We start from the raw sequence: 22113 nt of genomic DNA, 5'->3' as shown, positions 1-22113 counted from the left end.
CAAGGGACATGGGTAAAGTCTACCAGTGACTAAAGATTTTCTGATTGGTTCAAATGTTCACTCTGAATATCTATTTCACTTCAGAATCATTAACAAAAGAAAAAGACATGCCTGCATTGGAAATGCAAGACAAGGAAATGCAGGACAAGGGGATATGATAACAGTTAGAACCAAAGAATATTAGTACTTTGAAGAATCTGAGAGATCATGTGGTTCAAACTCATTATTTTACAAGAGCAACAATTCCCAGTGACTTTCCCTAGTTCATCTTGTTATGTAAATTCCTTCTTACAAACAAACAAACAAGCTTCTTACCTTCCATCTTAGAATCAATAAGGTGAATTGGTTCTAAGAAGAGCAGAAAGGGCTAGGTAAATAGAGTTAAGAGACTCTAGGGAAATAGAGTTAAGTGACTAGCTTAGGGTCACACAGCTGGGAAGTATTTGAGGCCAGATTTCAATCTTGGACCTTCCATCTCTAGATCTAGCTCTTAATCTATTGAGTCTCCTACCTGCCCCTGTAGTTTCATTCTTAAAACAACCCCAAATCATCTGATTTCTCTTTGCCTAATCTATTTGATTAACTATTTGTTTTAAAGACATAAATAAAATATATCACAAATTAAATGTGATATTTAGGGATCACGTCTATAAAGAAGATAGGCATCCACTGAACCTGAGTGAAGAACATTTCCCTAGAAATAGTATTACTTAATGGAAATCAGATTCACTTTTATCACAATATATGTGAAATGTAAACCAACAAGAAAACTTTCACAAAAACAGATAAGGCATCAAAACATCTTTTGGCCAAGTTTGCCCCCATTTATTTTCTTGTGACAGTGATTTCTGCTTCTTAGTGAACAATGAAGGAAAGAATCTCAGAGTCCATGGATACAACTCAGAAGTCATTCCAACTAATACTTACCATAAAAAAGAATCAAATCTATATCACCACTCAGTTTTCTAGCCTCTAAGACATGAACATGTCTGGTAAATGAGAACTCACTACTATACTATTATAAGGCAAATCTTTTCAGACAGTTCTTCTTAACTTCTACTATTGAGATCTCTGCCCACCCTACCGCACCAAATATAATTCTCTGGTCTGTTATTGTTATGACATTCTTATTGAAAAAGTAAAAGAAAAGTCTTTAACAATAAAAAAAATTTTCCTTTAAATATAATAAGCAAATTTTTTTTTCAAAAGTTTAAGTAACAATGACCCCAATATCAGATTTCAAGATTGAAAAATTTTCTCCACTGAGTATGCTTGAGTACTTTAAAAAATAACCAGGGATCATATTTAATAGACTAATAAAAATTATTCAATGAACATGAAAATTTCTACCAACAAACATAACTTTTCTTGGAAATCAGTTAAAGGGATGTTCTAGTTTGCATTTAAATCTACACATCAACAACAAAATAAATGTACAAATGAATTCAAATGAGTGTAACATGACCTGTTATAAATTCCTTTAATGATTTGCTAAAGAATATATATTACTGAGCTCACTTTACACCAACACAATGAAATAAGTACTTATAATATTCAAGCTAACTGAATACAAAATGTACTTATAAGTTAAACAGTTAATTTTCTTCAGAGACTACATGCATGAAACTCCCCTAAAATGTAAAACTTGGTAGGTGGGCATTTACAATCCCAGTTATCAGAGAAGTTAAAGATACTATCTCCTGAGACTGAGCTACAGTAAATATGTTGAGTGGGTGTCTTCATGATGAGGCCCCTGACAATAGAGAACCATAAGATTGCCTTAGGAGAGGAGAAACATGTCAAAAACAGAGACAGTCAAAAACTCACTCAATGTGAATTAATAGTGGAACTGTCAGGACCATCTGGTTGGGATCCCAAGGAGTAAGAATGAAGACAAACTCAAAAGAACTGACGGCAAGCAAGTGGCAAGTTTATTGGTGACAGCTAATACTTTGTAGAGAAAATGACATAGACTAAGTGATTAGGTAATCTTTTTACATGGACACTGGTTAGTAATGATTTACAATCTTAGTACAATGACTTTGTTTACCTCACCAAAGCTTAAGAATTTTCTATAGGCTGATAAACCAATATGTCAATCAAACATGTCAGCTTGTCAATGTATGACCCAGCTTCTCACAGAATACTGTATGTCCTTCTCATAGAATTCCTGCATCTGTAATTTCTTGGAAGAACATGCAGTTTTTACCAAGTACAATAGGGAAGGGTTAGAAACCTCAGGTGAAGTTATAAGGCTGCATAACTGATTCTTGCTTTGATTTTACTGGGGTCCACTCTCAGCCCCTGGATTTGGCCTGTGTGAGATGAATGAAATCTTTAATTAAAAAAGAAAAGAAAAAGAAATATGGTATAAAAATCTATATTGAACCAAAACAAACTGCCAAAAGAAAAGAGGGAAGTATGATATCTGGAATCATTCATAAAATAATATTCCTCTTAAAAAGTGGACTGTAACTTTCATAATTATAAAATAATATATTCTACTTACACTATAATCACAGGTTCTCTTTCAGACTTTTCCTCTTGATTTATATTAGAACAATTTGGGGAGGCAAAATCTTCACTGTCCGAAGATAAATCGATAAACTGTATTCCTTTTTGATTCCTGAAATATGATACCCCTGACTTTCTTTCAGGCTCTGGAGTTTCTGGTACACTGGAATCTTCTGTGTGAGGAGAAAAAAAAGAGAGTTAGTTTTTTTGGACATGTAGATTCCAAAGCTTTCATTTCTGTTTTAAGCAAAATGAAACAGCACAATGTAGCGACGTTTGGCAAGTCACTTCACGTCTCTGAGACCACCACTTCCTCATCTACAGAATGAGTGAGACTAGATGATTTCCAAAGGTCTTTAAGAGTCTTATTATTTAATAATGATTAAAATAGTCCCCAAATTTCACTTTACTTTCTACCAAAATACAAATGTGTAAGATTTACACATTGACAAATCAAGACATATTATGAGAGAAAAGGGGAGTTTCTTGCCATAAACAAAGTTGAAAAATTCGTCATTTAAACCCTCCCATTTCTGTACCACTTTTGACATCAATGTCCCCAACCCGCCCTGGATTTGCCCCCCTCCCCCAATTATGGTACCTCTCTATGGTCCTGTTTCCTAAATTCTCAATTCTTATTTATTCCTCTTTCCTTCCCATGAAAACTTCCCAATCCCTTCCCTGGTGACTTTTGCCTAAGTCAAAACTTCATCTTAAAACTAGGATTCCTAAAACTATATTCTTTTGAGTTCCACATAGGCAGAGAACCATAGGATCACAGAACCTCATATAAAGAGACCAAATTCTCACCCATCTAACTAAAAAGGCAAGAAATAAAATAGCCATTGTACATGTTAGGCAAAACATATTTCTACATTAGCTATGTTACAGAAAAAAAAGCCCTTCACCCCCAAGAAAAATAAAAAGGAAACAAATATGCTTCAATCTACACTCAGTTCATTTGAGTCAGATACTGGGAAGCAGATCAAATTTTTCGTGATGACTCCTTTGAAATTGATGTGGATCAATACAGTTATTGATCAGAGTAGCTACATTTTTTACAGTTGATGATTTTCACAATATTTCTCTTACTGGACAGTCTTCTCCTGGTTCTGTTCACTTCACTTTGCATCAATTCATTAAGTCTTTTCAGATTTTTCTGAAACCATCCCTGTCATCATTTTTACAGCACAATAGTCTTTCATCACAATCATATACCATAACTCGTTGAGTCATTTCCCAATTGACAAGTATCCGGAATTTAAAAATTCTTTGCTATCACAAAAGAGCCATCATAATGTTTTTGTACATATGGGCATCCTTTCCCCAATGAACTAAATTCTGAACACAATCTATCTCCTAAACAGTTTTTCTAAATTAATAAAATCAGACTATGAATAGATGAAAAGTCATTAATTAATCATCTACAACAGTCAGGAATTGTGATAAGCCCAAAAGATACAAATGATAGCCTGGTCTCAGAATACTTGAGATTCTCTAATAAGGTGTGGTATGAAACACGTAGAAGAAGAATGACAGCCAACTATGTCCACCACCACCCAGGAACAAACAACAGTAGGCATAGTATAATCCATGTTCAAAATGGAGGCCATGAATCATCAAGAAAGGGTTAAGTTATTGTGTTTAGGATACCGAAAGTCCCCTACTATATAACTCACTATACGGCAATTAAGAAAATGGTTATATTCCAAAGTTAATCTCTTTGTCAGCTATTTTGAATACTGAACACATTTTCCCAAAGAAACAATGTTATGGTGATTAGGTTTCTAAACTGGTCCAAAAAGTCTTATTTATTCCATAACCTAGCTGAGATATTTACTATATGCTAAAAATGGAAAAAAAAAATGTAAATGCAACTATAATAATACTATTAAACCACACCAAAAAAACCCTATGATTGTTTTTACAATTCAACTTGAATATTGGTGTCTGTGGAAAAGCAAATTTAATTAGAGGAGAAAGAGACAGAAAAGTGTTCTGTGAAGCTTCAAGAGACTTCTGGAACAAGTCAAGGGTTTAAGCATACCAGTGGTTCTAAACACTGATATCACAGGAAAATAGAAGTGACAGCAACTTGAGCTTATCATTCCTGAAAAAGGTCTTTTTAAACTTATAATTAAAAGATAAAGAAAAGATTTAATATAGTAGGAGCAAAAGGTTATAGATTTAGAATCGAAAGGGCCATAAGAATCTATCAAAGCATTTACCTCCCTTGGACTTGCACAGAGTCTCACAATTAGTAATCTAAGGCAAGGTTTTGCAGACTTCTAGATTTCTGGAAGAGAATAAAAGGCTTAAAGAGCAAATGTTTCTAAGGAGTACCAACTGAGTTAATGGGGTTTCATTTGCAAATCATCCCAGGCTGCCACTCAATCTGGTAGTTTGCTTCTGTATATTGTAACCAAGTAAGTGTACCTATTTCCTAGTCTCTTGGATCTAAAAAAAAAAATGCAAAAAGAAAAAGGCTGAGCTATCATAATGAAGATCAACTGTAAAAGATTTGCCTATTCTGATTAATGATTGAAAGAATCAATTTTGAAAAAATGCTCTCCACCTTCAGAAAGAACTCTGATAAAACATTGAGTGCAAATTAAAGTATAATTTTCTCACTTTCTTTTTCAAGTTTTTTAAAATAACATGGGGGGAGGAGGGGAGACAGCTTATATTTTCATAAGCCAGGATGCTCTTTGCGGTCCACTAATTGAATTTTTCCATTTTCTTGAGACTTGGTCCTTTTACTATAAAAATATATTTTACCCATCTTTTTGAGGGAAATACTAAGGTAAATCCTAAGGTAATTAAAATACAAAAACAGAGTTACAGGTATTAATCTGTTTATGAACACTATAAGGAAGAACAGCTATACAGGCTTCTTCACTACAAAAGATGGTAATAAGTCTTCTACTCAAGCAGGCAGCACCTATTCTTTTCAAAGTGACCAACATGAGGTCAATGGGCCTCTTTGACAGGAAGGACATCCTGTCTCACCTCCTTTCAAAATTAAAAGCTCAGTTAAATCCAGGAAATCCCTTATTTTACATGCTATTTTCCTCTTTAATCTCTTTCTTTTGATTTCTGTTTACTTTAGGTAAGTCATCCTTTCTCTTTGTCCTATAAATCCAACATAAATAAAAGCAAACACTCCTCAAGCATTTTTAGCACTGGTCAATTCACAACAAAAAGCTTCATTTTCATAGTATCACAGAGTGCTAACAACTAGCCCAAACCTAATACAGACACAAAAATGTCCATCAGGTTATAGTAGATGGCCTCATACTGAGTTCTGACTCCAAGTTGGGTGTGCTTTCTGCAATACATTCTTCCTGCTTTCCATCTAGATCCCAACTGACCAACCATTATTTTAAGAAACACAGAATCTGACATAACAGAGTTTTTGAGTGATTCTTCCAAACCTAGACTAAAAAGAAAACCTCAAAGCTTATCAAGGGCAATCAACTTCAAAATTAAAGTTTCTAATTTGCTAATATTTGTACAAAATCAATGTAGGATCAATGAAATCATGGATCCATTTGAGTATCCAAACTAAGAATCATAAAGAACTATATATTCACAACTGAGCCCAAGTATTATCAGTACGTGATGGACAATGTCCAAAATAAAGTTGTGGCTTTGGCTTTTGCCAATGCTAAAAAAATGGCTGCTGAGAGAGATCAGATATAAAAATATCTTTTCAGGTTGTTCTATTCAAAATAGAAGAAATGTAGACCCCAGATAGAAGCTCTAGAGAAGACATGTCTATATAACTGGATAAAGCAGATGTGGTACTACAGTTGGAAAGTATCTTTTACCTTTCTCCATACTCTGACCAACCCCTCTCCCCCTCAAAAAACTGGAGCAGATTTCTCTAGGTGTAGAAATAATCAACCACCTTACAGGGTAAATGATAATAAACTTAACTTTTCAGGAAGAATTTATAGAAATTCAATTCAACAAGCATTTAAAGCTACCAATATGGCCCCATCTATGCAGGAGATTACAAAGACAAAAAAGAAATCTTCCTTACCCTATTCGATTCTAAGAAAGTGGGAGCTTCCTTTATAAAAAGAGAAAAGGAGCCTAAAGCAGGTCCACAGATAAAATAAATACATAGGCATATAAAAGTAAATTTAGGAGATAGAGCACAGTGATAACTTGGAAGGGGTAAGATCAAGAAAAGGCTTCATTTTGAGAGCAGCATTGGAATTGAGCCTTGAAAGCAGCTAGATACACACAAATAAAGCACCACATCCCAGGGAAGCCTTATCTGCAAAAGGGAGAGACAGAATGTCCTTAATGGGAAACAGTTAATAGGCCAGGTCTAAGGGGGACCTAGTTAAACTAACCTCAAACTGATAGGCTCTTTTTGGATAGGAGGGTTTTGGTGCTACTTAGTTCTTGGATACAACCCTCCCAGCTGCTCCCAAAACACTAGACTGCCTGAAAACAAAATACCTGGACTAAGCAAAGTTTAGCAGCATATAGCCACACCCATTCTTCCAAGCTTTTCCAAGAGCTCTGTAAACCTCAGGGCTTTTAGTAAAAACAAAGAGTTATTAAGTCATTACTTAGAGTAGGTGGTTGTGACAACACAAAAGGCAAATTATGTGAATGTGGAGGGTCTCCAGGACTACCCAGGAGAAGAAAGTGTCACACACTATTGTGGTTCAAATAAGGCAGTTACAGAAGTGAAAAGGGTACAGATTTGGCAATTTTGGGGGGGAATACCTATTTTGTAGCTTTAAGCAAATCATTTAACCTTTAGTTACAGGGTTTGTTTCCTAACCTATCAAAAAGGGCTAGAACACATAACTGCTAAAATCAGTAGCAACTTTAAGGTTCATAGGATTTCTATGATCTAGTTCTCTAATATAGCTTGGCAATATTATAATATAATAATATTAATAATATAACAAGGCAGTTTGTCAATACCAAATGAAAAAGAACATTACTTTTCCCTTTTGGCAGCATATTCTGAAGGCACTCAAGAGTATCACAGCTGTATCTGACTTGCTGACTATCATGGATTAGAATATAACTATAGAAGTGAAATAAAGTTTCTCTTTTTGTAAATGACCCTAAAACTAAGGCATTGCTTAGTTTTTAAAACCCTGAATAAATTAAGAATTACATTGTTTTCTGAAAATTAGAAATTTCCCCATATCACTAGTAGCTTATTGGGTATAATGAACAAGACAATAAATAGTTCAGTGAATGGCTAACATAAATCCACTTCGTAAGATTAATTCATTTTCAGATAAATTATTGCATCTCAGCACAGGAAAAATGGCAAATGAAAATATAGGGTTAAAAAGTACATTTAAATATATTTTCAAAGTTGAATCACTTAACATAAAACTTATACTAAACTAAGGGCTCTGTTGATCAATATTGATACTCTGTATAAATAAATATTGTTCTGCAATTAAGAATAAAGCACATAAAAAGCCAGGATGGTAGCAGTAGCATTTTCAAAGAAATTAAAAACTCCTAATTAAATGAAAGGCAATACAGAATAATGGATAAAACTGTCTGAATTAGAACACCTGGAGTCCAGGACCTGACAATGTTTTACATTGAATGATTACAAGAAACAAGCTAAAAATCAGAGGTACACATAGAATGAAGGTAAGAGACTGGAGCAGAATATACTATGTCTCAGCTAATCCAGAGAAGGTAGAGGTAGTAGTCATGATCTCTGACAGAGTTGGGGCTAAAATGGATAGGAAAGAACAGGGTAACTACATTATGTTTGGGGGTGGGGGGCTACTGTAGATAATGAAGTATTATCAATATTATACCTGTATACACCCAGTATTATAACATACAGTTTTTAAAAGGAAAAAAGCTAAATGAGATAAAGATGGAAATAGATGACAAACTAATAGTGAGGAACTTTAATTTTTCTTAAAACTAGATAAATCTAATAAAAAGTAAATAATAAAGAAATTAAATCTTAGATGAGTTAGTTATAATTGCTATATGGAAGCCACATTCCTACTCCCCCCCCTTGCATAAGGCTGGTAGAAGATGTAAATCTAAGAATATGCATAATCCAACCATAGTTAGCAATGGTTTAGAGAGCTTAAACATTCTGCAAAAGCCTTATTTTAACACTCATCATACTATGGAAATAATCCTCCATTCCTGAGGGGTTGTGACATTAGAACAAAAGTTCCACTGGGTATGACCAAGCTGGAAAGACTTGGTTTTGGAAAGAGTATGGTCCTCACAACAGACTGCCTGCTGCCTAAGGACCTATCCCATTAACTATGGCCCTAGTAATGCATAGTACTTAAGAACCAAAAAGGTTAAAGTGATAAAATTAAATGCTGATAGGTACATGGAGGCCTAATATACTGCTGGAGCAACTGTGAATTTTTTTTTAGAAAGCAAGATGAAAATGTAAATTAAGGGCAGTAAAACTGTTCACATTCATTGACCTAGGGATCCCACTACTAGGATTAGGCCCAAAGGGCATTATTGAGAGAATAAAAATCTGTGTATATATGAAAATACTCATGGAACTTTTGTTTGTAATGACAATATAACTGACAATAACTGGGGAAATGGATAGCTTGTGATATTTGAAGGCAAAACATTATATTATGTAATTAGAAATTACAAATATTAGAAATATAAAGAAAATAAGGGAAATATGAGATGAAAAGAGAATTAGAATCATATATATGATGATTACATTAAAAAAAGGGCACAAAATCTAGAGGAAAAAAATCCAAATAAAACAAATCCAAAAGAAACTCAAAAGCAGAAGAGATTCATAAAGACATATGGCATATAATATATATATATATATATATATATATATATATATATATATATATTTGTAAACAATGTGGTTTGTGGTTTTACCTGTAATTTTAATGCATTTGTTTATTTAAATGTTTTTGGTGGTAATGGTTACACAGTATATAATTTTTTTTAAACCCTTACCCTCCATCTTGGAATCAATACTGTGTATTGGCTCCAAGGCAGAAGAGTGGTAAGGGGTAGGCAATGGGGGTCAAGTGACTTGCCCAGGGTCACACAGCTGGGAAGTGTCTAAGGCCAGATTTGAACCTAGGACCTCCCATCTCTAGGCCTGGCTCTCAATCCACTGAGTCACCAGTTGCCCCCTATAATTTTTTTAAGAGAGAGAAAACACCTGGAGTCCTCACCTTTGACACACATACAAGATGCATAATCTCTTGATTCCTGAGGTAGCTGTGTAAAATTATAAATTTAAAGCAGTTGCTAATGTGCATTTGGTAATGGGAGTTTTTTTTTCCATATGGAGTTCCCTAGACAGATGAATCATAGTATCCCTCCTCAAAAAGATAATTATTTAAGATAATGTATACATCGTATATACTGCACACACCAATCTTCAAAAATGAGTCACACAAGCCAGGAGGTCCTGGGTTCACATCTGGCCTCAGACACTTCTCCTAATTGTGTGATCCTGAGCAAGACACTTAACCCCTCTTACTGCTCTTCTGCCTTGGAACCAATACATAGTATTGATTCTAAGATAGAAGGTGAGAATTTTTTTAAAAAGTAGTCACACAAAGTCAAAAAATTGGAAAACAAAGAGATGCCCTTCAATTGGGGAATGGCTGGACAAATTGTGGCATATGTTGGTGATGGAATACTATTGAGCTCAAAGGAATAATAAAGTGAAGGAATTCCATGTGAACTGGAACAACCTCCAGGAACTGATGCAGAGTGAGAGGAGCAGAACCAGGAGAACATTGTACACAGAGACTAATACATTGTGGTACAATCAAATGCAATGGACTTCTCCATTAGTGGCAATGCAGTGATCCTGAACAACCTGGAGGGATCTAGGAGAATGAACAGTATCCACATTCAGAGGAAAAACTATGGGAGTAGAAACACCAAAGAAAAACAACTGCTTGATTACACTGGTCAAGGGGGGGATTTGATCAGGAATATAGACTCTTAATGATCATCCTTAGTGCAAACATCAACAACATGGAAATAGGTTCTGATCAAGGACACATGTAAAACCAGGTGGAATCATGTGTCGGCTAAGGGAAGGGCAGGGGGGAGGGGAGGGAAGGAAATATGATTCTTGTAACCAAGGAATAGTGTTCTAAATTGACTAAATAAAAAATTTTTTAAAAGTGAGTCACAAAAACATGGTAAAAAAGATTACGCTATCAACTTTTGTTTAAAGAATTAGTAGTAGGGAAACTTCAAATTATACATACACAGTTACATGCATCACAAAATTATAATTTTATAACAGGAAATTAAGGGAACATTAAGCATAACTCACTTTGCATAAGTAAAGGGATATCCAGGGTGTTAAGTGACTTGCCTAACATCAAAGCTAATATGTACCAAAGTCAGAGCAGATTTCCTAACTCAAAGTCAAAAAAGGAAGTTATATGGAAAGAACACTGTCTAATTCCAAGCTACAAATATTCTTGGTGTATTTTCCCCCAAATCTTAATAAAAATGTAATCTTCTTTACCATCTTCTGCTTATGAGGAAAGAAAAGAGTAAATGAAAAATTCTTAACCACTTATTTAGTCCTAAGAATCAGAAATGGTAAATATGAGTATTAAAAGTGAGACAAAAAAGTTACAGTGCATAGGGGGCAGCTGGGTAGCTCAGTGGATTAAGAGCCAGGCCTAGAGATGGGAGGTCCTAAGTTCAAATCTGGCCTTAGACACTTCCCATCTGTGTGACCCTGGGCAAGTCACTTGACCCCCATTGCCTACCCCTTACCACTCTTCTGCCTTGGAGCCAATACACAGTATTGATTCCAAGATGGAAGGTAAGGGTTTAAAAAAAAAAGTTACAGTGCTGAAAATCTTGGAAAAGGGCTTTCTGCACAAAATTAGCCTTTAATTCTGTCAACAACCACCTAAGGAAGAAAGGAACTCAACACAGGTATTTATGGCAACGTGAAATTTCTATTTTCAAAGTAAAAAGGGGGGAAAAACATGCTCTATAATGGTATCTATTTTTCAATATTAATATATTTATTGATATATTTATTTTAATAATGGCATCCTTTTGGGAAAAAATATTTCTTAAGTATGTCTATGAAGTCAGGTTGCTCCGCCCATGAACCAGAGAAACAAGTCATTATTTACCTTGAAAAAATCTGCTATAACTGTAGGTCTATGAGTGCTAATTTTAATTTATTATTTATATATGCATATAAATATTTATACTAACTTCAAATGCAAAAAACAAAACTTCAGAAGCATTTCTATCTCAGTATGAAATATTTATAGACAAAATGCATCAGATGGATTGATGGATTAGAACAGCTATCCCTAAATCCATCTGCTAAATTTGGGGGAGAGGAAGATACTAGGGAAAATTAATGTAAAAAAGACATCAATAAAAACTGATTTTAAAAAAACTGATCATCATATTTGGGCATAATTCAAAATATTCTTCCTGGATAAATCAATAAAAACAGATTTAAAAATAAAAATTAAAACAAATTTATAGCATTCAATTATGTATTATGTACACAGCTTCAACTGGGCCTTCACTGCTGCTAGGCAATTCTACTATAAATTCCCTTATCAACTTATTACCTCACTGTCCACAGAAGTGCTTCCAAAATTTTTCATCCTTCCTTAAACCTAACATGAATTCCCCAATCCCTCACTTTCTCAGGAGTAGCCTTGCCTCTTAACTTGACAGGAAAAAAAAAAGAGGTCATTCATAGGGATCTCTCTTCCTTATCTCTTTATCATTCAGGTGCCTTCTGCCACTATCTCTTCCTTCACTTTTGTCTCACATGATGAAGTAGCCTTACTCTCTTTACCAAGGCATATTCCTTCAACAGACTGTTTTCCCCTCTCTAAATCTATCACTTATTTTCAATATCTCCTGGTCTATTAGCTCATTCCCTACTAACTATAAATGTTTCCCCCAATCTGAAAAACATTTTTCTCTCTCCTCCTTAAAATCATTCTTTCAACCATATTACACTGAAACTGCTCTCTACAAAGTTATAAATGATCTCAGCTGCCAAATCCAACAGCCTTTTCTCAATCCTTATTCTTCTTCACCTCTGCAGTCTTTGACACTCTTGATCAATCTCTCCTTCTTGAAGCTCTCTTCTCTCTAGGTTTTCAGGACATTGCTTTTTCCTGATTCTTCTTGGATTCTTACCCAGATCATGCCCACTAATCACAAAGGTTCCTCAGGGTTCTGTCCTGGGTCCTCTTCTTTTCTTTCTCTATATAACTTCACTTGGTGATCTCATCATATCCCATGGATTTAATTACCATCTCTAAAGCTAATAATTTGCAATTCTACCTATATCTTGCCCATGTCTCTTTCCTGAACTTCAATCTCGCATCTCCAAATGCCTTTCCAATATCCAAAACTGAATGTCAGGAAAACATCTTAAACTCAAATTGCCCCAAAGAACTCATTGTCATTCCTTTTAGCCCTACCCTCCTCTTACCTTCCCTATGACTGCAGAGGGCAATACCATCCTCAGTCTCTCAGGCCTGATCCTAGATTCCTTACTATCTCTCACCTACCATATCCAAGCTGTTGCCAAGGCCTGTTGGTTTCACTTTAGGAAAATCTCTGTAATACACCACCCCACTAGCCTCTCCCCCATCTTCTGTACTCTTAACACTGCTGCAGACACTCTTTGCTCTATATCTAAACTACTATAATAAACCTGCTTAGCAATTAACAGTCAGCAGATTGTCTCCTCTATGTTTCTGCGGTAGTATTCTCTTGGCTCTCCCTCTAAGCTCCCTGATTGTTTCTTTTAAATCTCTTTTTTGGATCACTTTTCCAGACCACAATTCTAAACACTATAGCTGTATTTTGTCTTGGGCCATGATCTCTTCCTATACTGCCTCATCAGTTACTATGGATTTATCATTTCTCTGCATAATATGTACTTACCTCTCTTCAGCTCTAGTCTCCCAATGTAACTGCCTATTGGACATTTCAAACTGGATGTCCCAACCATTTCAAATTCAGTATGTTCAAAATAGTTATTATAATCTCTTTCCCAAAACAAAACATCTTCCAAATTGGTCTCCCTGTCTCATCTTTCCCCTCATCAATCCATTCTCCAAAGCTGACTTAGTGGTGTCATTAAAGCACAGGTACAATCATTGTCAACCACCTTCTCTAATTCCAGTATCTCCTTCTAATAGCAAAAATAATTGTGTGTCATTTAAAGTCTGGCCCAAGCTTTTATCCTATATATGTATATCTACATGCTTATTATCTAGAAACCATCATTTCTCTTACATTTCCCATCTCTATCTTCAAGACTTAGTTCAAAGCATGACCATTAAACTTTTCTTAACATCTTCCCCCACCAATTAGTACCCAAAACACATTATAACAAGGTAGCTAGGTAGCACAGTGGGCATAATGCCTGGCCTGAAGACAAGAGGTCCTGGATTCAAATGTGGCCCCAGACATGTCCCAGATGTGTGTCCCTGGTCAAGTCACTTAATCCTGATTACCTAGTCCAGTGATGGCAAACCTTTTAGAGACTGAGAGCCCAAACTGCAACCCGTGTGCCTCATGTGAACCCCAGACAAAGGAGAGAGAAAGTGCTCCCATTGGGCTGCTGGGCAGAGGGGCAAGTGAAGTAAGAATCTCCTAAGGCATGCACGGAGAGGGGGAAGGGAGCAGCCAGCCCCATTTCCCTCTGGCTTGCTAGTAATAAACCCTGTGCTAGGGCTAGAGCATGTGTGCCCACAGAGAGGTTCTGAGTGTCCCCTCTGGCACATGTGCTATAAGTTTTCCACCACAGGCTAAGTTCTTGCTATTCTTCTTAGAATTGATACTAAGACAGAAGGTAAGGGTTTTTAAAAAATACATTGTATCTGTTTTACATATATTTAAACATCTTCTCTAATAGAACAACTCCTTGAAAGCAGACTATTTCCTTTATGCCTTTGTATTCCCACTATCCGCAAAATGCCCAATTGATTCCTGTTGATTTATAAGAGACAAGTAAAGATATATTTTGCAAGGAGGCCTACTTGATCCTCTGAAGTCGTTTTAAAAAAGGTGAGTAAGGACATAAAGAAGTTTTGAACTACCAAAAAAAAAATTTAGGACATTTGCTAGGATTGCCTCAATCTTCTCACCTGCTCAAAGACAGAGGAATATGGGTGGAGTTGCTGGCTCCAGGGGAGCTTAGAACAGTCAAGTAAGCAGATAAGAAAAGAATAAATGAAAAGATGAGTAAAAGGATAAAGCTGTAATGAACTCACCTAATAATTTCCATATATTTCTGCAGTCTCACTTAGCAACTAGCAAATAGAAGAGAAAGTAGATGATAGAGGTGGTCGAAGATTGAAACACAAGAAATCGAAAGTTTCAAGAGGAATAAAAACAGGCGTTTTTTGAAATGGGTGACTATGGGGGGAGGACAATGAAAAGAATGAAGTGTGAACAGAGGTGAAATCTGCATAGAGAGAATAGAGATCATGAAGTAAAAAGGTAGCTTCAGAAGTGAGATGCAGGGAGAAAATTGTATGAGTGAACACTAGTCAGACAAAAATTTCAGAGGCATATTGATTCCATCTCTACATGTAAGGGATTTCAGGTGACCTAGTCCAAATTCTTCTTTTTAGCAATAAGCATTGTGCTAAGAGAGATACCTAAGGAGCTCATAATCTAAGGGGAAAACAATGAAAAATAACTATAGACAAATATTAAGTGTAGGTGGAAGGTAATCTCAGAAGGAACTGGAAGCGGAAGAACAGGGAAAAAGACTCCTACAGATGGAATCTGAGCTGAGTCTTGAAGGAAGCTAGGACATGGAAGTATGGAAGAAGAGCATTCTGTGCATCAGGAATAGCTAGTGAAAAAAGCATGGGGTCAACAGATGGAGAACAACACTAGAGAAATAGCCTACAGGTCAGGGTACCTCGATCAGAGTATATGGAAAGGAGTTAAGTTTAAGAAAACTAAGAAGGTAGCAGCTAGGTGGCTCAGTGGATAGAATCAGGCTTAGAGAGGTGAGGTCCTGCCTTCAAATCTGGTCTCTGACATTTCTTAGTTATGTGACCTTGGGCTAGTCCCTTAACCTCAATTGCCAAGCCCTTACTGCTCTTCTGCTATATAATCAATACTTAATATCAATTCTAAGACAGAAGATAATAGTTTTTAAAAGACTGAGAAAGAAGTAAAGTGGCTTTAACAGCCAAAGAGGATATTCTATTCATTCCTGGGTAACAAACAACCACTTCAGTTTCCTGAATGGTAGAAGAAAATGACTGACTGGCACATAGTAACAATTTAATAAAGGCTCACTAACTCACTGGTCAGACATTTGTTTTAGGAAAATTACTCTGACAGAATAAAGTAGAGAAAGGACCTGAGACAGGAGACCAAGTAGGAGGCCCCTGCAGTAATCTAGATATGAGGTATTAAGAGGAATATAAAGCAAGGAGCTATGTTAGGGGGAAAAGGATGTATATAAGAGATGGTAAAGGTAGAAATGACAAGAATTCACAAAAGATTGGATATGTGCAGGAGTGCCAGCAGAGAGTTGAGGATGAGGTTGTTAGCCAGGGTTTCTGAGAGGATGGTAGTGCTCTTTATAACAGTAGGAAAGCTGGGGAAAGGGGGAGGATTTGAGAAGAGAACTGGGTATGTTTTAGACACAATTAATTTGAATTTGAACTACCTATGCTATGTTCAAAAAAGTGATGTGAGACTAGAGCTCAGAGGGATTAGAGCTAGGTAAATTGATCTAAGAATCAATCTTCATATAGATGATGAACTGCTGTGGAAAATCAGATCACCCAGTGAGACAATATAGACAGAAAAGAGGGCTTGAAGACATGAAAACACCAGACCCAAAGAAGTTATTTGCCTGAGGTCACATAAATCAAGCAATGAGCACTTATCAAGTTGCCTGTGTACAAGGTGACAGGGATAAACAAAAGCTCAAGTTCCTGCCTGCAAGGAGTTTTCTCTCCAGAGAAAATATACAAATAAAGTGGTGTGTATGTGTGGAAACATATGTATATGTCTGTCAATGTTAGGGTAAAACAGATACAAGGCAGCCTTCGGAGTAAGGCACTATCAGAAAACAGAAACTAACAGAAGCAGATAGAACAGGAAACATTCTCAGAAACAGAAAAGGTAGCAATCAAGCCGAGTTTAAAAGAAATCAGAAATTCTAAATGGTAGAAGGTGCTAGCTAGCACACTGAAAATATGAGAAGGGATTTGAGTCCAGGTCTTGCCTCCAACTCCAGATCCAGTGTTCTTTCCACTGTATCACAGCCTGGATATGGAGCAGTTTCAAGGGATGGTGAAATAGGAATGACCATCCCTGTAAATAGCAAAAGCAGAGAAGAAATAGAACTCATAGGATTTAAGGAACTGAGACGTCAAGGTGTTGGAAAGGTCACCAATGAGAATACTGAAGTTACCAAGAGATAATTTGATGTGGAAGGAAAGACTCTAAAGTAAGGACTTGTATCAGGGACAAATTTTGAGAAAAATCTGATATCATCAGAAAATGACAAAGAGCAAGAATCCAGCATCATTACCATATCCTTAGTTGATATTATTTTATTCTATCATCACACTTAGGCAATGTGCTCTGATGGACAGAAAGTCAGCTTCAAAGCCAAGAAGCCTTGGTCCAATCTAATATATCCTGTCTGTATGACCATGGATAGGAAAGTCCATGCAGAGAAAATGCTAGCCTGCATTGATGCAGGAAGTTCCCAATACAATGGCATGGCAGATCTGGTCCCTGTACGTATCACATTTACCATACACTGTGCCAATCACCTCACCATTCCACAATTTATGCCAGAAATCTTCTTGTTTCACAGCATTACATTTATAGGAGACTTACAAGATGGGAGATAGAAACACACAGCATTATAGTTCAAAAAAATTATCTGTTTTCATACATTAGTAGTCAATGACATGAAGGTTGCATCTACTGACATAATCAGACATAGAAAGAACTTTAGGGACTCTATAGCACAATCTTATTTTATAGACCAGGAAACTCAAGGTTAAAGGGATAAGTGACTTGACCAAGGTCACATGTAGTGAGTAATAATGTTGGGATTTAACCTAGGTTCTCTAATTTCAAATCTAGTGCTTTCTGCTATACCATATTAAAAAGCCTCCACTCAAGTAATTAAGAGTAGTTCTTGGAAATTTTCTCTCCCAGAAACCAAGACTACTATTGCAACTAGGTATAAGGCATTAAAAAAATACATAGATAAGACCCAAGGTACCACTCCCCTACCCCACTCCTACTTGAGACTCTTGCAGAGCAAACACTTGTTTTTTTTTTTATTTCTATCTATAGTCTAACATAGTACCTTACGTAGTACAAACATACCTTAAATGTTGAACTGAAAATTGAAGAAATAAGAAATAATGATAAGGGGAGTCAAATATGGAGATGACACTAACCAGCTGCCTTGATACCCACCTTTACAAAGATGCAAAGTTGAAATCTCTGAAACAATTCTGCCAAACATATGATAGCAGGAAAAAACTGTATCAATTAGGAGGTAGGATGGGAGGTAAACTAGTTACTGATTCTATCAGTAAGTAGAAAAACAATGGATAAATGGATAGAGCAATGGAGACAGGGAGATAGGAGACCTAAATCTACAGTGTCTTATTTACTGCTACCATCCATTGCATACTCTCCCAGTGTTTTAAAGAGAGTGGAGTCTTTAACAAATCATTGCTAAAAAAACTGACTCTAGATCTGGGTTCTAGTCTTGGTTCTCCAACATCATCAAATATGTGACTGTAACTCTTTGGGCTTCAGTTTCCCAATATGTAAAATGAGGGGGTTAGGTTAGTAAATTCCTCATATCTCTTACAGTTTTAAAACTGTTATCCTAACTCTAAAAGACCTGCAACTATAGCAAGTGTTTATTCCTAAATTTCATTTGTTGTCATTTATTCCTGTCTACTGAAAAATGAGGATAAGAGAATAATTTAAACAAACCAAAATTTTCAATCCTAAATGCTGTCTAAAAGAAGGCTCAATGAATGTATACAAATAAGCATGGTGGGGAGGAGGTATAAGCCTTGAAAATTTATACAGCATTATTAATGGTCAGAGTAAATATAAAACTTCCCTTTAACTGAAATGCTGAGTTTCTGGACAATAAAAATTTTTTTCCATCTCTTTCTTATCTATCCAATCAATAGCCCACCTAAAAATTATTTTCCACCTCTAGGTTCCTCCTTTCTAAAGTGTAATGCTTTAAAAACTAAGAATGATAGAATCAAGAATTAAGAGGATCTCAGAATTGATCCTGTTCCCCTTCAAAGCAGAATGTTATCCAGTCTTTTTCAGAATGTCCAATAACTCTCAACTCACTTTTTCAGACAACCCTATATTGTCCCTTCTTTATTCTAGGGAAAAAAACTTTCACTGGTCCTGATACTGCCATCTAGGTTGATAAAGAGTTCTCTGGACTAGTGTGAAATAGTTTCTCAGAAGAATGAAGAAAAGAATAGAGAAAAACACCAGCTTTTATCTTTCCATCCCTCTGTATCAAGTAATTTAGCAATGTTCTGACTCCCTTTTTTTTCCTAACAAATGTTTTACTTCCCCAAGAAAACCCAACAATTGACCTTAAATACCATTTGCATTCTAGAGGATCTCTAGGAGGAAGGACAGTTCTAGAACCTTTTTCAGTCTCTGGAACACAGCAGAGATTGACTTGCAGTTTTTGACAGCTCAAATGTCACCTCCTCCACAAGACTTTTGCTGCAAGTATTATCATCATTATCATTCCCATTTTGGGGGTGAAAAAAATGTAGTCTCCAAAGTGGTAGAAAAAGACTTGAAAACAGGTCTTTAAAACTCCAAATTTGGTGCTCTCTCAAATTCATCAAACTCACATAATAGATACAAACCAAGAATATATGTTTTATCGGTGGTTGCTTCAGTTTCAATAATTCTGATCTAGCAGTTATATTAAATAGGGCTTCACCCTCCCTGATGGAATCATAAGATGAAGATGTATATAACTCCTAAGTCAGCACCAAGGCCTAGACCATGGTGTAGTAAACTAAGATGAATTTAGTGACCAGGAAAGAATAAAAAAATGGCAGATTTTCTAGTGCTTAACATGCCATCCTTTCAAATCCAATGATACTACACAATTTTGCAATGCTGTGACTCACCTGTTTTTTCTGTTATATCTGAATCTGGTGTTCCTGGCCTGCTACCTTTTCCCCTTTCAAGATCATCATCTTCAATAATGGAAACAGGTGAAGGAAGTTCAACTTGAGGAGGAGGAGGTGGAGTAGGAGGAGGAGGCTGGGGGGCTGGCTCGGGCTGTTCCTGAATTTTATTCCTCTTCTCAAAGCGGAACCGGTCCAGGTTGAAGTGGCTCATGGTGGAAACCTACCGACCACCCTGAGGGAGCTGGCCTTGATAATCTACGGGAACAAAACCACCACCACAACACAAAGAGAGGCCGTGAGAGCCGGAGCGAGGAGAGCGCCCCAGCAATCCACCCCCGGGGGCGCGGGACAATGGGCAGTGGGCCTGGGGGTGGGGGGCGGGGAGGCAGGGAGTGCGGAGCTGGAGGTGTCCCTGCGGCCTCGCGCCCGGGCCTCGGGAGCGAGGGAGGGGACGGGCACACCTCTTTTCATCACCCTCCCCAGCAGCACGCGCTCACTGACCCTGGCGCACCTCTGGCCCCCGCGGGCTCCCGCCGCCTCGCTCCCTGCTCCAACCCCCGGCGTGGCAGGCCCGCCGAACGCGCGGCCACCCCCCGCCTCGGCCTCCCCCCGCCCCGCGCGGGACGTGCCAAGCCCGCGCCACGAGAGGCTGCGGGGACACAAAGGGGCTTCGGCCCGGCAGAAGGAGAGGCCCGGCGGCGGCTGGCGGGGACCCGCCCGGAAGTTGACGCAACGCAAACCCAGCGGAGAGGAAGCGGGCAAGAGCGAGAAGACCTACATGAGGCTGGCCCGGGGAAGTCGGGGAATGGGCGAGGGAGGCACAGGGGCCGTGTCCTCCTTCTCGGACCGCACTACGTGGGGTCTCGGAGCCTCGAGAGGGAGGAAGGAAAGCTGAATGGGGAGATTAAAACACCGAAGGCGATGGGCGACGGCAGCCGGGATGGGACCTAAAGAAACGGCGAAGGCGGTGAGGAGCTCCGCGTGCGCGTCCTGATGACGCAACGCGCCGCTCTTGCGTCCCCCTTCACCCGCGACCGCGAGCGGAAAGAGTCCGGAGCGCGCTGTTGCTATGACACTCTCTTACCTCCCTCCCCTCCTCGCCTCCTCACCCCCTTCTCTCCTCACACACCCTACCCCACCCCACCCCACTCCACTCCACTCCCCGCGACTGCTGGCGCAGGCGCCGCTCCCTCTGGACAATCACTGCTAGCCGGGCTCCTGCCGTGGGGCGCGAGGCCCCTCCTGGTCTAGGAGGATTCCCACACCCAGTCTCTACTGGAATACTCTTTGTTAGGACAGATTTCCTCCACCCTGGGGTTATGGAAAGAGCTAAGGTCGTGTCGTGGTACCTTCACCGGGCCCTGAGTCCTGGGACTATTCTGAACCCCGATTTCCTCTTCTAGAAAATAGAGATCATGATAACCTCCGTAGCACATGTCTTCCTGTCCGGGCCTTTGGGTTTAAAGTCCTGGTTCCAGTAATCACCGTCCATGGGCTTAAATTTTAAGTGCCCTCAGCCCCCAGCCTCACTAGAGCATATCAAGTCCGTATTAAGCCCTTACTGCGGGCTTCTAGGACTCTGCTATTAAATGAGCTAGAACTCTAGCCTTTCCAACTCTAAATCTTATGATCTTGTGATATGCTATGAACCAGGCTCTGTTCCAAATGCTAGGGATACAAATTGATACAAATAGAATGTAGTCAAGTCAATACATCAATTATTAAACGCTTATCATATGCCTGGTATTGTGCTAAGGATGTGAAGAAAGCCCCCCAAAAAAGGCAATCCCTGCCTTCAGAGTACTGACACTCTAATGGAGGAACTGCAAAAAATTATACTACATATTGAATAAATTTGAGGTAATCTCTGAGGAAAGGCACTTGTATAGTTTTTGTTATCAGTAATCACCTAGTTGGGCCCTGGAGCTATAAAGACAAAGTGAAATAATGTTTCTCTGCCCTCCCTCCCACACAGTTTATGGTGAAGGGAGGGAGGGAAACATTTTAATAGAGGTATTTTCAAATTAGATAAAAGGTGTTTGGAAGTGTTCTAGTTGTTTGGATCTAGAAAGGCTTTTTGTAGAGGTAATGCATTCTTTGAATTGAGCCTCAAAGAAAATTAGGAATTTCAGATAGGCAAACTGGTTGACTAGAAGGATGATTGTGTTTATAACAGAAATGGTGAAATTATAAATGAAGGTGAATCCCTTCTCAAGACATTTATTTTTTATGGAGGGCCCTGTCACCTTTTCCAGGCACCAAATTTACAACTTCCAGTCATCCTCTACTCTCCATCCCTCATTTTCAAACAATTTTCAAGTCTTGTCAATTCTGTCACCACAGTATTTCTACTACATTTCTCCTACCAAGACCTCTTCTTTCCATTCACATGAGCACC

The 22113-nt window shown here is 37.9% G+C and overlaps 1 protein-coding gene across 9 annotated transcripts in view; it reads right to left on the bottom strand.

The window, feature by feature from the left end:
- The window catches only part of SMARCAD1 (SWI/SNF-related, matrix-associated actin-dependent regulator of chromatin, subfamily a, containing DEAD/H box 1), a 103739-nt gene extending 83015 nt beyond the window's left edge, over positions 1-20724 (bottom strand). The window contains exons 1-3 of one of the 9 annotated variants that reach the window (XM_007495727.3): positions 20494-20724; positions 19713-19970; positions 2510-2687 (exon numbers count right to left, since the gene is read on the bottom strand). In XM_007495727.3, the coding sequence (XP_007495789.2) occupies positions 2510-2687; positions 19713-19926 (392 nt within the window). In that variant the 5' untranslated portion in view covers positions 19927-19970; positions 20494-20724. Of the gene's footprint in view, positions 1-2509; positions 2688-6878; positions 6901-6987; positions 7068-19712; positions 19971-20216; positions 20406-20493 lie in introns of those variants that run through there. The other 8 variants (XM_016422971.2, XM_016422974.2, XM_007495725.3 and 5 more) reach the window with 8 other exon arrangements.
- Between the last annotated feature and the right edge of the window lie 1389 nt (positions 20725-22113).

This window comes from Monodelphis domestica, chromosome 6, assembly GCF_027887165.1.
Source record: "Monodelphis domestica isolate mMonDom1 chromosome 6, mMonDom1.pri, whole genome shotgun sequence".
Lineage (NCBI taxonomy): Eukaryota > Metazoa > Chordata > Mammalia > Didelphimorphia > Didelphidae > Monodelphis > Monodelphis domestica.
The sequence above is the reverse complement of the archived record's forward strand: the minus strand, read 5'-3'. Positions and strand labels throughout refer to the sequence as shown.